Source organism: Lipophrys pholis (assembly GCF_963383615.2).
Source record: "Lipophrys pholis genome assembly, chromosome: 20".
Classification (NCBI taxonomy): Eukaryota; Metazoa; Chordata; class Actinopteri; order Blenniiformes; family Blenniidae; genus Lipophrys; species Lipophrys pholis.
In genome coordinates, this window is record NC_137648.1 from 10196582 (window position 1) to 10208823 (window position 12242).

The 12242-nt window shown below is 41.5% G+C and overlaps 1 protein-coding gene across 10 annotated transcripts in view; it reads left to right on the forward strand.

Moving 5' to 3' along the window:
* The window catches only part of atp8a2 (ATPase phospholipid transporting 8A2), a 50408-nt gene that overhangs the window by 9391 nt on the left and 28775 nt on the right, over nucleotides 1-12242 (forward strand). For all 10 annotated transcript variants that reach the window (XR_013936378.1, XR_013936379.1, XR_013936380.1 and 7 more), the window contains 21 exons: nucleotides 1402-1501; nucleotides 1978-2076; nucleotides 2201-2246; nucleotides 2480-2520; nucleotides 4241-4314; nucleotides 4611-4680; nucleotides 4815-4942; nucleotides 5185-5296; nucleotides 6195-6363; nucleotides 6937-7064; nucleotides 7524-7601; nucleotides 7677-7765; nucleotides 7978-8022; nucleotides 8185-8260; nucleotides 8370-8558; nucleotides 8666-8715; nucleotides 8792-8861; nucleotides 8943-9027; nucleotides 9343-9482; nucleotides 11135-11273; nucleotides 11797-11861. Coding sequence is in view for 7 of the 10 variants with exons in the window: in XM_080489033.1 (XP_080345159.1) it covers nucleotides 1402-1501; nucleotides 1978-2076; nucleotides 2201-2246; nucleotides 2480-2520; nucleotides 4241-4314; nucleotides 4611-4680; nucleotides 4815-4942; nucleotides 5185-5296; nucleotides 6195-6363; nucleotides 6937-7064; nucleotides 7524-7601; nucleotides 7677-7765; nucleotides 7978-8022; nucleotides 8185-8260; nucleotides 8370-8558; nucleotides 8666-8715; nucleotides 8792-8861; nucleotides 8943-9027; nucleotides 9343-9482; nucleotides 11135-11273; nucleotides 11797-11861 (1993 nt within the window). In the remaining 3 variants the exon portion in view is untranslated. The remainder of the gene's footprint in view (nucleotides 1-1401; nucleotides 1502-1977; nucleotides 2077-2200; nucleotides 2247-2479; nucleotides 2521-4240; nucleotides 4315-4610; nucleotides 4681-4814; nucleotides 4943-5184; nucleotides 5297-6194; nucleotides 6364-6936; nucleotides 7065-7523; nucleotides 7602-7676; nucleotides 7766-7977; nucleotides 8023-8184; nucleotides 8261-8369; nucleotides 8559-8665; nucleotides 8716-8791; nucleotides 8862-8942; nucleotides 9028-9342; nucleotides 9483-11134; nucleotides 11274-11796; nucleotides 11862-12242) is intronic.

Sequence of the window (12242 nt, forward strand, 5' to 3'; positions counted from 1 at the left end):
TATTGTCAGCAGATTTAGTTTCACTTTTAAAAGAGCCTGTTTGAACTCCACAAATGAGATTAAGGCCGATGCGCCCGGGCTCATCCGATTGGGTCACGTGCGATGACCTGCCCCGGCTGCTTGCTGATTGGACTTGAGGCAGCACTCCGGGTCCAGAGGCATCCTCTCTGATGTCCCCATGTTCCTGTAACTCCTCAATTTGCGTTTTAAATGTTCAATAGTCTTATTGATTTGTCTGAGATTAAAGCCTTGTAGCTTTTAGATTTGTCCTCCACTCGCCAGTTGTCAAACTCCCAGCTCCTCTGCTTTAATATTTTAGTGCCAGCAGTTAACTGGAGCAGCACATACAGAATGTCTGTCTCACACTTGTATATATGCTCTTTCACTTACAGGACATACCCCTGACTGGAGCCCTGTGGTTTCTTTTGGCCTTTAATGTATTTTGTGGGCTTTTTTTTTTTTCTTCTCTAAAAACACAACAAAGCCACACAGCAATAGGATCGCATGACCCCTGTAGCTAACAGCTGTTAACACCAGCATGCTGGACATCTATACTACGAGAAATAACACAGATGTTTGGGACTTTTTTTTTTTTTTTTTTCTTTTTCGGGGATCCTGTGGGATTGTTTTGTGGAGTCCAGTATCGCTTGTCTTTGATTAGATTAGGTAAGATCATCTGGTGGATTACAGGTGTAGCAGCACTAACTCGGGATCAGGTATGAGCATGAGAGCGTGTTCCTGCTTTCTGTGTTTTGCGCTAAAAGAAAAAGTAGCTGTGGATTATTCTCTGAGGAGATGTTTCGATTATGATGGCGGAGAGTGTTGTGCTCTTTGTGCACAAACATGCCCGGTCCATTAGAGAAAATCCTTTGCAGAAACTCTTACTCCACACCGAGGCCATCCAGAGACAAAGCAGGCCTCGAGTTGAAGGTTGATCTTTATTTTTAGCTTCTCTAAAAGCACTTACGGCAGCTAATGGCTATAACAAGAGTAATCAATACAGTTGTCTGATCAATAGAGTTGACTGACAGGCAAGTCCACATTGCCAAGGTTTCTTGTACGTATTTTCTGGGGTTCTGGGTATAAATTTAGAAAACTCTTATTAAAGAAGTTGAACTATTTATAGGTGTGATGTGTGTGCACTCCATAATTGCTTTATTTGCCCTCTCTGAGTGTTTTCAATAGACGCTCAAGTCCTGCAGTATTAAAATCCAAATTGAACTCTTTGTTATTCAGCCCTAAAGGTAATGCATCTCGTGTACGTAAGGTTTAAGAAATCATTCGCTTTCGCTTTTATGCATGAATTATAACGCACGCTAATGCATTCCCTGGCTCTTCCTCCACCTGCCTGAACATAAAGACGGCGTTAAGTCTCATCTTTCACTCTCTCTCTGTTTGCAGCACCACCAAGTATGGGGTTCTCACATTTCTGCCCCGGTTCCTGTATGAGCAGATCAGGCGGGCCGCCAATGCCTTCTTCCTCTTCATCGCACTCATGCAGGTAAATCTCAGACCGGGTTCTGATGCTGGTGGCTGAGAGGGCTGAATAGTGTCTGTTCAACTTTACAGGGTTTTCAGACAGAGTCGGCCACAAAATAACAAAATACACGATGAACTTCATAATCCATTTAGTTGGAGCAACTTCAACCAAAAGCGGGTATCGATGATTGATAGATGGGGTATTGTCTCCTTTTCTACTTATAATACAAATTGAGGAAAGAATTGCTTTCTAGCCATTTTACCAACCCAAAGCTGTAGCCTGATGCCTGGCAGATTGACCTTACTTTGAAATCAGGGAAAGAGGACTTTTTTCCCACTTTACACTCTTAACTGCATTTCAGTGTCTGTGTTGAAGCTGCACAAATGGATGTACCTCCCTAATGTTTTTTTTTCCCATTAATGTGCCACTTAACACTTGCTGTCAGCAGCCATTTTTGACAGTTTTCTCTTTTTTTTCTTTTCTTTTCCCATTATCAGCAAATCCCTGATGTATCACCAACCGGTCGTTACACAACGCTGGTCCCACTCATCTTCATCCTCACCGTGGCCGGGATCAAGGAGATCATAGAGGACTATGTGAGTATTGGGAGTGAAGCTCCTGCAGGCTGCTTTTTTACTTGTTTTCACGTGATTGAATCAGTAACGAGGCACACGGTGCGTTGTGTTTGATGCTGAGGAGTCTTCACTCTTCTCCTTGCAGAAAAGGCATAAAGCAGACAACACGGTCAACAAGAAGACGACAACAGGTATCATGAGTGCCTGTTAATGTGCATCAACTGTCTGCTGGGTTTTCCATGAGTGTGCCCAAGTCTATTTGCGTGGGTTTTGTTTTCCTTTCATCGCTGGATGAATGGCCGTTGTCCGTCACTCATTATAGCGCAGTTGAGCTCTGCCTCGGACAAAAGTTTTCGTTGCTATGAATACTGTATGAGCGCTGCTCTATAGGCTGACTGATGGCTGTGTTGTCCTTGTCTCTCAGTGCTGCGGAGCGGAGCTTGGCAGACGATTATCTGGAAACAGGTATCACCATCATCGTATACTTCAACTCTGGGGCTCTGCCACTCGTCACTCTTGTGCTTTCTTTTCCTCTCCGTCCTCTCAGTTTACCATAATATTTGCATGATTGATTCAGTATAACACTGAAGGAGCACCTGATGCTTCTTCTGACAATACAGAGAAAATCAGGCAAAATGCAAAGGAAGTTACTTCAAATAGATAAGATACACAAACATGCCTTGAGGAGAAACTTTCAAATACAGGGTGACGATGCAATCCAAACTTTCTTTTATGGGAAAGTTTTTTTATTTTTATTTTTTCTTCTTTAAATGGCATCGTTGTGGTTCTAAAGTGCTGCATTTCTGTCTCCATCTCACCTCTTGTGCATCGATCATTTTCTCGTGGCTTAGTTTCCAGGATTTTATTCCGTCTCTGTAAAATCTGTACTCTAAACCTTGACTGTAAAAAGACTCTTATCCTATTAATATTGATGTTTTTATGGTTTGGTAGGCGTGTAATTGTTTTTGGGCTTGATTTATCCTAAGTTTCAAAGTAGCACAGCATGTGACTATTTGCCATGGTCACACACAGCTTATTCTCTCTTATCTATCCTAAAATAAAACCTTCTCCAGCAAAATCAATGCCAGGCTTTCACACTCGTCTGCATGTACTTGTGCAGTGTTCACAACCTCCAATGTGACATTTTTTCTTTAAATCTGGACATCTTATTGGATGTACTCATTAACTGACTCCAGCTGTGCACAGTTTTGCTCCAGTGAGTCAAATCACATCAAATTTGAGTCCCTGGTATGTGGATGACAGATGTGTTCAGCACAAATTAATCCCCCTTGTTTCTCAGTGTCATGAAAGGTGAAGGAATTTATTCTTATTCATTCTTTCATGTGGCACAGAGGTGGACTGCAGTTATTTTACCGAGCACGTTTTGGTTTCTGCACTATCATGATTTGGATTTGTTAGATCATGACCCCAACTGATTTCCACTGAATTGGAGGAAATGCAGAGTTTGCCTCTGTGCTTCAAATTGTTCTTTTGCACAACATGCTGTGGTGTATGCAAGTCATGTGGTCTCAAAGAACATTATAAAACCACTTGCTTTTTTTTTAGGAGTCAATAATACCACAGTTGAATTTCTTGTTGAGAGTTGTATTTGCTCCCACCTCCTGTGTGTAGTGGGAGAACAAGCTTCTGGCGTGGGATCAAAGGTAAACAATCTAAAATTGCCTTGGCAAAGTTTTCACAATACCTGACATAGGAGACGAGATGTGTTTTAATCTGTCTATTGTGATGAAATGAACTTCAACTGCTTTCAGACCTCAGCCTCCGTTATCTGATGCAACTATTTTTTCCCCCCGAAATTGGAGAACGTAGAAAGTTTCCGTTTTTATAGCATTTCCTATTTCTGAAAACTCTTGAGAGATTTTTACATCCTTGTCGAACCTTTCTTTCCGAGCTCTGCACATGACACTTGTTGTCGTGTCTTGTTTTGCTTGTTGCAATGTTGCAAGCAGCTCATTGCTGAAGTCACTACCACATTATCTCAACAGTTTTTTTGTTTTTTTCTGGGCTGCGTCCTCGCTGGACACTAATTAACCTGCCTGTTTGCTCTGTCTTTCCCTCTCACCCCTCCAATTCCTCATTACCCTCAAACTCAACTCCTCTCTCTCTCTCTCTCTCTTCTCCCACTTGATTTTTCTCCCTCGTGCTGCTGCATCCTGGCCACTAGGTGGCAGTAGGTGACATAGTGAAGGTGACCAATGGCCAGCATCTTCCTGCAGACATGGTTATAGTTTCCTCCAGGTCAGACTCGCTGTATGTGACTGTGTGTGCATTTGTCTCTTTATGTGTCACGAGACTTGTATTACTTGTGCATTTAAATTCATCCTGACTGAAATAAATGAAACAGATCTTCATATTGATGAAGCTGTGACTAGAATGTGTTTACAGACAGCTGTTGTAAGGTTAAATAACTGCTTTACTTGAAATTCTTCACTAAGTACTTGATTTTCAGGAGAGAGAAAAAAAACTATCAATCAGAAATTTTGAAAACTGAGAAAACGCTGAAAGTTCTATGTCCCCCTGCCGTCTTGTTACAGTGAGCCACAGGCCATGTGCTACACGGAGACGTCTAACCTGGATGGAGAAACTAACCTGAAGATCAGACAGGTACAGTGAGAAGCAGTGATTGTTAAGTTTACCTCGTCTGCCACACTGAACACCAGAGGGCTCCCACACTGATTTATTTATTTTGTTTTAAATTGAAAATGTCTTCTTTCTTTTTTCACTGCCCTTCTCTACAGGGTCTCTCGCTCACAGCTGGCTTTCAGACTCTGGAGGATTTGATGGCGCTGACCGGCCGTTTGGAGTGCGAAGGTCCAAACAGACACTTGTATGACTTCACTGGGACACTACGACTAGAGAACCAAAAGTAGGACAAATACTTTTTTGTTTTTCATGAATAGTGGGCTAATGGCATATTTTGTGCATTACAGATGTGGCAGGAACACCGGGGCAATGAAATGAGACAAGATTTATAGTCACTACATCTGTTTGAATTTGAAACTGCAAGGCTCAATTTAAAGTAAAACACTGAGACAGAAAAAGTGAAACTCGCTTGCATTACAAAGGTAAAGAGTGTTTGTTTGTTTGTTTGTGTGTTTGTTCTGTCAGTCCGGCTCCTCTGGGTCCAGACCAGGTGTTGCTGCGTGGCGCCCAGCTCAGGAACACACAGTGGGTCGTGGGGATTGTGGTCTACACTGGCCATGACTCCAAACTGATGCAGGCGAGTCCAGTTTGTTGCCTCTTAATGTTTTTATAGTGCAGTAAAAGTCCTGCCTTCAATGTGAATTGTAATTTCATATTTGTCATAATGAGTTCAGAGCGTTTAATTCGAGTGGTTTGCAAATGTATTCATTCCCCTTGAACATTTCCAGATTTTATCACATTACAAATGTATTTTACTGGGATTGTTTTATTTGATAGACCGACGCAGCATGCTGCATTATCATGATGTGGAATGAAATGGATTTTTCAGTGATTTAGTTTTTGTCTTATAAATAAAAAAAAATGAAAAGTGTGCCATGCAAAAGTATACATCCCCTCTGAGTCCATACTTTTGTAGAGCTAACTTAAGCTCTAAGTCTTTTCAAATATGTTTCTACCAGCTTTGTCCATCTAAAGACTGAATTGTTTTTGTCCATTGTTCTCTGTAAAATGGCTCAAACTCTGTCAGATTGGATGGAGAGCACCTCTGAACAGAAATGTTCCAGCCATGCCAGACATTTTCACTTGTTTTGATTGCGTTCATATGAACCCTTAAAAGCAGGAATGGCCAACTGTGATTGTAGTAACGGCCACAAAACTGTCATCTTCTCTACCAGAGGGAAAAATGTTATTAGGTTATTGAATAATGTCCATACAATTGGATCTAGTAATTTAATTTCAAATGTGTGACTAGAAATATTAAGCTAATAAATCAAAATGCATGCAACTGATAATCTCCATCTCAAAATACAGTTAATCTTACAGTATTTAAGGAATACCTATTAATATTTGGTTCGAATGTGGATAATTGAAGGCAGATGGGGGTCACCAGTTTTTTGTTTTCACATCCAGAGCAACAACACTGAAGTGACTTGTTTCTCATGTTGTTGTATTTTTTTGACCTGGTCATTTCTCAGAACTCCACCAAGGCGCCACTGAAGCGCTCTAACGTCGAGCGGGTGACCAACATGCAGATCCTGGTGCTGTTTGGCATTCTGCTGGTCATGGCTTTGGTCAGCTCGGTGGGCGCTGCCATCTGGAACAAGGAACACACCGAGGACGCCTGCTGGTACCTGTCCCGGGCTGGTGAGGGCAGATCCTAATCCACCACGATTCACCATGTGTGAATCGTGACTGAGAGATGAGATTGTCCTGTTTATATGAACGTGCTCCAATTCAGTCAGTAAATCGATCCCATCATACGCTTTGAGTTTGATACGTGCACATGATCCCACATCCTGCTTTACCTGGATACCCGTCAATATTGAAGATGGATTTATTTTTCAGGCGAGTCAAACATGTTTCTTTTGAAACTGCAACACCAAGAAAAATTCTTCTTGATCAGGTGATAAGGAAGAGACTATGTACACATACTGACTTTGCAAAATACAAACGTGCAAAAAGCTCTAATGGTGGGAAGCAATCCCATGTGCTATTTTCATAAACTGATGAGATCATTAACAGGCCAATCACCTCCTCCGGTCCAATAATTTTGAGGTGTCGATCGGATAAGGTCAATCTAATCAAAGGTGTTTACATGATGCCATTCTAATCAGATTGTTTATGGTCCATGTAACCACAGTTACTGACTGAATACTTCATAGACTACTGAAAACATTCAATCAAGGGTTTCTAACTGCAGAAACTTTGTGGTCTTAGGTGACATTTCGACAAACTTTGCCTACAACCTGCTGACGTTCATCATCCTGTACAATAACCTGATCCCCATCAGCTTGCTGGTCACTCTGGAGGTGGTGAAGTTCACACAGGCGCTCTTCATCAATTGGGTATGAAACATCTCTTGTGAATATATATTCAGATGCTCACCAGCCACAACACGAAGCACGCTTTTGCTATTGGAGCTCATTCTTTGTGGTTTACTGTACATGCAACAAGAGCTTGAAACATTCTTGGGGGGAAAAAAGCTTTTTATATTGGCACATCAGGTGATTTCTTTATAACTGATCGTCTATGATGCAAATTTCATTTTCCATCCTGAAGGTGCTCTGTTCGGTTGAGCTCTGGTCTCTGAATCTCATTTGAGCAAAGCAGGATTTATTTCTCTAGGCAGGAAGTAGCCATCAGTGGGTTGATATAATGTTGTTCTGTATTAATGGAGCTCAGGTTCTGCTCATTGGATCATTCTCTGTAAAAAAAGTGGTGTCATTTGAATGACCTTTATTGCCAATTTTGTATCTTGGTTGATGGGTTATGTTGTTTATTTTTCCTTCTCCCTTCAAACTCAGGATGTGGAGATGTACTATTCAGAAACGGACACACCAGCCATGGCCCGAACGTCAAATCTTAATGAAGAATTGGGCCAGGTTAGTTTATCCATCTTCTATTTCAATTCGGGGCGGATAAAACGGTGTTTTTACTCTTCTTACCATCTTTTCCAGGTGAAGTATCTCTTTTCCGATAAGACTGGAACTCTGACCTGTAACGTCATGCACTTCAAGAAGTGTACCATTGCGGGAATAACATATGGGTTAGTTACCTCTTTGATAAATTATTTAATCTCTTGCCTCTTGTTTTACTTGTTAATATTAATAGGAGAGATAACCCAGAAAGCCACTAAATACACCCTTGTAGTTTGTGTCTAATTGTTTAACAAATTTCACTTTAGAGGGGGTCTTTAGGTAAAATATTGCATGCTTAATCAAATTCAATAATCAACTGATTCCTCATTCATAACTACAGACACTTTCCTGACCTTGACTGTGATCGTTCAATGGAGGACTTCAGGTGAGTCACTCTGTCCTATTGTCTTCTTCACTTTTCTTTGATTTCTGACTTAAATTCATTCTGTCTGCTGTGATCAGATCAATTTACTGAAGATTTGTCCTTCGACAATAATAGTTGAATGCCAACTTCGCCCATATGTCTTCTCATATTATTGTGTTACAGTAATCTGCCGTCCAGCAGCAATAACTCCACAGAATTTGATGATCCAACTCTTATTCAAAACATCGAGAAGAACCATGTAGGTTTTAAAAAAAAAAAGAAGAAAAAAAATCATTTTTTTTTTAGAAACATTCTATTAAAATTGACTCAAGGTTGTTTTCTAAAACCATCTCTTCTTTGCTGTTTAGCCGACATCACCTCAGATCTGTCAGTTCCTCACAGTGATGGCTGTGTGTCACACGGTTGTCCCCGAGCGGGAGGATAACCAGATAATATACCAGGCCTCTTCTCCAGACGAAGGGGCGCTGGTCAAAGGAGCCAAGGGACTTGGATTTGTCTTCACCGCTCGCACCCCGCATTCAGTCATCATCGAAGCTGTAAGTGTCGCTTACCTGCATGCTTATCCAGAAACATGGCTGTATGTTTAGTTTTTTTTTTGTCTTTGTTTTTTGGGGGGTATGTGGTGATGCTTTGTGTCTTTCAGAGAGGAAAAGAGATGAGTTTTGAGCTTCTAAATGTGCTGGAGTTTTCCAGGTAATGTTCCTCTTGGCCGGTAAATAACTGTTGATGTAAGGCTGCAGGAACTGAAAACCCATTGCTTCCCTTACAGTAATCGTAAACGCATGTCTGTGGTAGTGAGGATGCCCGATGGGAAGCTACGGCTGTACTGCAAAGGAGCCGTATGTTTATGTCATTATCAGCATCATTTGGCTCACAAAAAATCTTTTTCTGTTGATGTTTGATCGCTTCTGTTTTTGCAGGATAATGTTATTTTTGAGCGCCTGACAGAATCATCTCAGTACAAAGACTTGACGATTGCTCACCTTGAACAATTTGCTACTGAAGGTAAGGCAAGCATGAAAATGAAAAGGAGTGTTTTATGGCATTCTTGATTTGGCAAGCTCATAAAGCCGCTTGCATTTTTAGTTTGCCTTCAAGCTCGAGTGAACGAGGTTCCAAATGACTGATTTGTATCACCTAAAAATACTTTAACCCCATGCAGAATATTAGATCTGATCAGAATTAACTTTACTTCTCCAGCTTTAGCTGACTGGAGAACCACCTTCTCTTGTTTTCTGCTACAGTTTTTTGTGTGTGTCAGTGGAAACGCATCAGTTATTGACTTTCATTGATTATCTTGTCCTCTTCACGTCCTTGAAGGTCTGAGGACGCTGTGTTTTGCATATGTGGACCTGGAAGAAGGTGCATATCAGGAGTGGCTAAAGGAATACAATCGTGTCAGCACTGTACTCAAAGACCGTGCTCAGAAATTGGAGGAGTGTTACGAGCTACTGGAAAAGGTAAACTCAATATATCTTTATTCTGTGTCCCTGCCTCTATGAGAGGTGTGGCGCAAAGACCTTAGGGGCTGGTTTAAAAAAAAATACATCTTTTTATTTTTCTTCTGCCGGATTTGGGAGCACAAACACAAAAAGCACATCAAAAGGCATGAAAAATTCGGAAATAGTGTGTTATGACCTTCGTTATTGATTCAGCGAACAGCAAAAGATGTTCCATATATGGCGGATGGGATTTGGGTGAAAAAATACAAATCACCTTTCTTCAATGCCATGAGGCTTTGCCATATTTTCACCCAGACAATTCACTTAACTTTTAAAATGTTTCCACATATGTCCACTATTCAGGTGTGAAGCAGCCTTTTCCTGCCTGACAGCACCTGACTTGATTGTATTTAGGTTCAAGTTAAAGTTAAACGTGAGGTTTCCTTACTGTATTAACTCAAATGAAATGATGGAATAAGTGAGAACTGCCTTCACATCCCAGATGCTGACTTAAAGTTTTTTTTTTTGTTTTTTTTTTGTGTGTGTTCGGATATATTAATGATGAGGTACTGTAAATGCTACTACCTTAAAAATCAGTTATGAACACACTGTCAGAAGCATTATAGTGACACCTTTAGAACTTACTGTAACATCTGATACGTTTAGGCATTGAAGTCAGAGCAGTTTAGTATGTGACTCATTTAATTGTTTTGATGAACACAATAATTAAAATGTATGAAAACATTAAAATGACACTGCAAACTTTTGCATCTTAGTATTTCGAGTGTAAATGTTTTCATTTGACTTTTTTTTTTTATAATCCACTATGATAAAAAAAAAATCAAAGGTCAGACCTCAAGTCAGTGTGATTTACGCACAATGCTTAGTTGCCAGCAGGTGGCAGTGTAGCCTCAAATTTGTTACCAACCATGGTCCAGCTTCATTAACTATCAAGTCTTTACATTAGATAAGCAGTTAAACATTGACATTAAAATTGGGTGAAATTGTGTAGATTTATTTATGTTTTCCTAAATACAGAGAGTCTTGCAAATAAACAGTTTGTGATTCAGATAGGTGGCTTCACAAGCATGGAGCGAAGCTTTCTAGCTCTGAGGGTGTTCAGTCGAGAGTTGTACTGATAAACCAGAGCTATAGGGGACAGATTCGAGGTGAGAAAAGTAAAGAGAGGAGGAAGAAGAGGAAGCAGGAGGAGGAGTAGAGCAGCCCCGACTGGGAGACCACAGGGATAATTACCTGCATCGGCTTGCCAAAAGCCCCATAAAAGTGGAGTCAACAACACAGCAGTGTTAGTGTCTGTGTGTGTGTGTGTGTGTGTGTGTGTCCGTCTCTCTAATGAGGGTACACATGCATTTAAATGCTGAACAAATTAAAGTGAATGGGGGTTGGGGGTTAGTGGTAATGGGTTACCTCTTGGCATGAAGACACGGTTGGTACGGAGGTCCAACATGAGGCGAGCTGTTTTGCCGTCTGATCTTAACTCTCTGGCATCGCTGTCCTCCACAAATTAGATGTGGATGATGTTTTCTGGAGAGAAACCATGCTAACATGAAGAATACTGATGTCAGAAATTAAATTACTGCATATTTTAAGAGAGTCTGAGATTTAACAGAGTCAAGTTTAAAGAAAGCTATTCGCTTTTCCGCCAACAGAATTTAATGCTGCTGGGTGCCACGGCCATAGAGGACCGCCTCCAGGCCGGTGTGCCAGAGACCATCGCCACTCTGATGAGGGCCGACATCAAGATCTGGGTGCTCACTGGAGACAAGCAAGAGACTGCCATCAACATAGGTTAGAGAGAAAAACATTGAATATCACTGATTCAGTGCAGGTCCTGCAAAAGAGAGGCAGGACATTTATTTCTGCAGCCCGTGGGAAACTGAATATATTGTGCAGGTAATTAAATCATGGCAGGAAGCATTGCAGGCACCATGTGGGCTGACATGCCGGACAGGACTCTATTGTCTCATTAAGATGTGGCCGTGGTGAGAGTCGCTGTGCTATAAGGGGACTGCAATGACATCAGCGTGTGATTACCTGCCACATGGAGGAAACGCTCCTAGAAGGTCACAACCAGAACAGGCACTTGGTACTCTTCAAAAATTACAATACTCCAAGTGTCCTCTTTTGTCATCACTGGTGTGTATGAATGATATATTGAAAAACAACATGATGTAGTTGAAACGCAGCAGAACGGCAGGACGTACTCGGGATGTAAGATGGAAGACGGGCTAATGGAGGACAGTGTGTGATATGTTTTCGGTGTGAGTGAATCTAATCTCTTCCCCATCCCCCCTCCACAACCGTCTCTCAGGTTACTCCTGCCGCCTGGTGACGCACGGCATGTCCCTCATCATCGTCAACGAGGACTCTCTGGATGTGAGTACTCCTCCCGCCGACCTCCTTTGTACAGTATCCGGACCTGTGTGTCTCTGTACAGGAGGGAATAGGTTATTTGGTGGGGTCTGGAGCAGATTGCCGTGGGAACCAGGGTGTGGTCGGCAGCCAGATTGGTTGGTGGGGCTTTTTCTGTGTTCACAGGTGCAGGTAATTAAAGTCTCTGGTGTCCCGTTTGGAGAAAAGGATGAAAAGGGACGAGCACTGAGCGTGTAGTGCTGTCAAGGCCCCTTAACCGTGCTTTCGCACTCTTCATCTGACTTGTGTCTTAAATAGACACGGTACATTCTCTTAATGACCTGCGTATGTTTAAGTCCCAAATAAAAGGGGAGCTTAGATGTTCTTTATCTGTAGACTGAATTT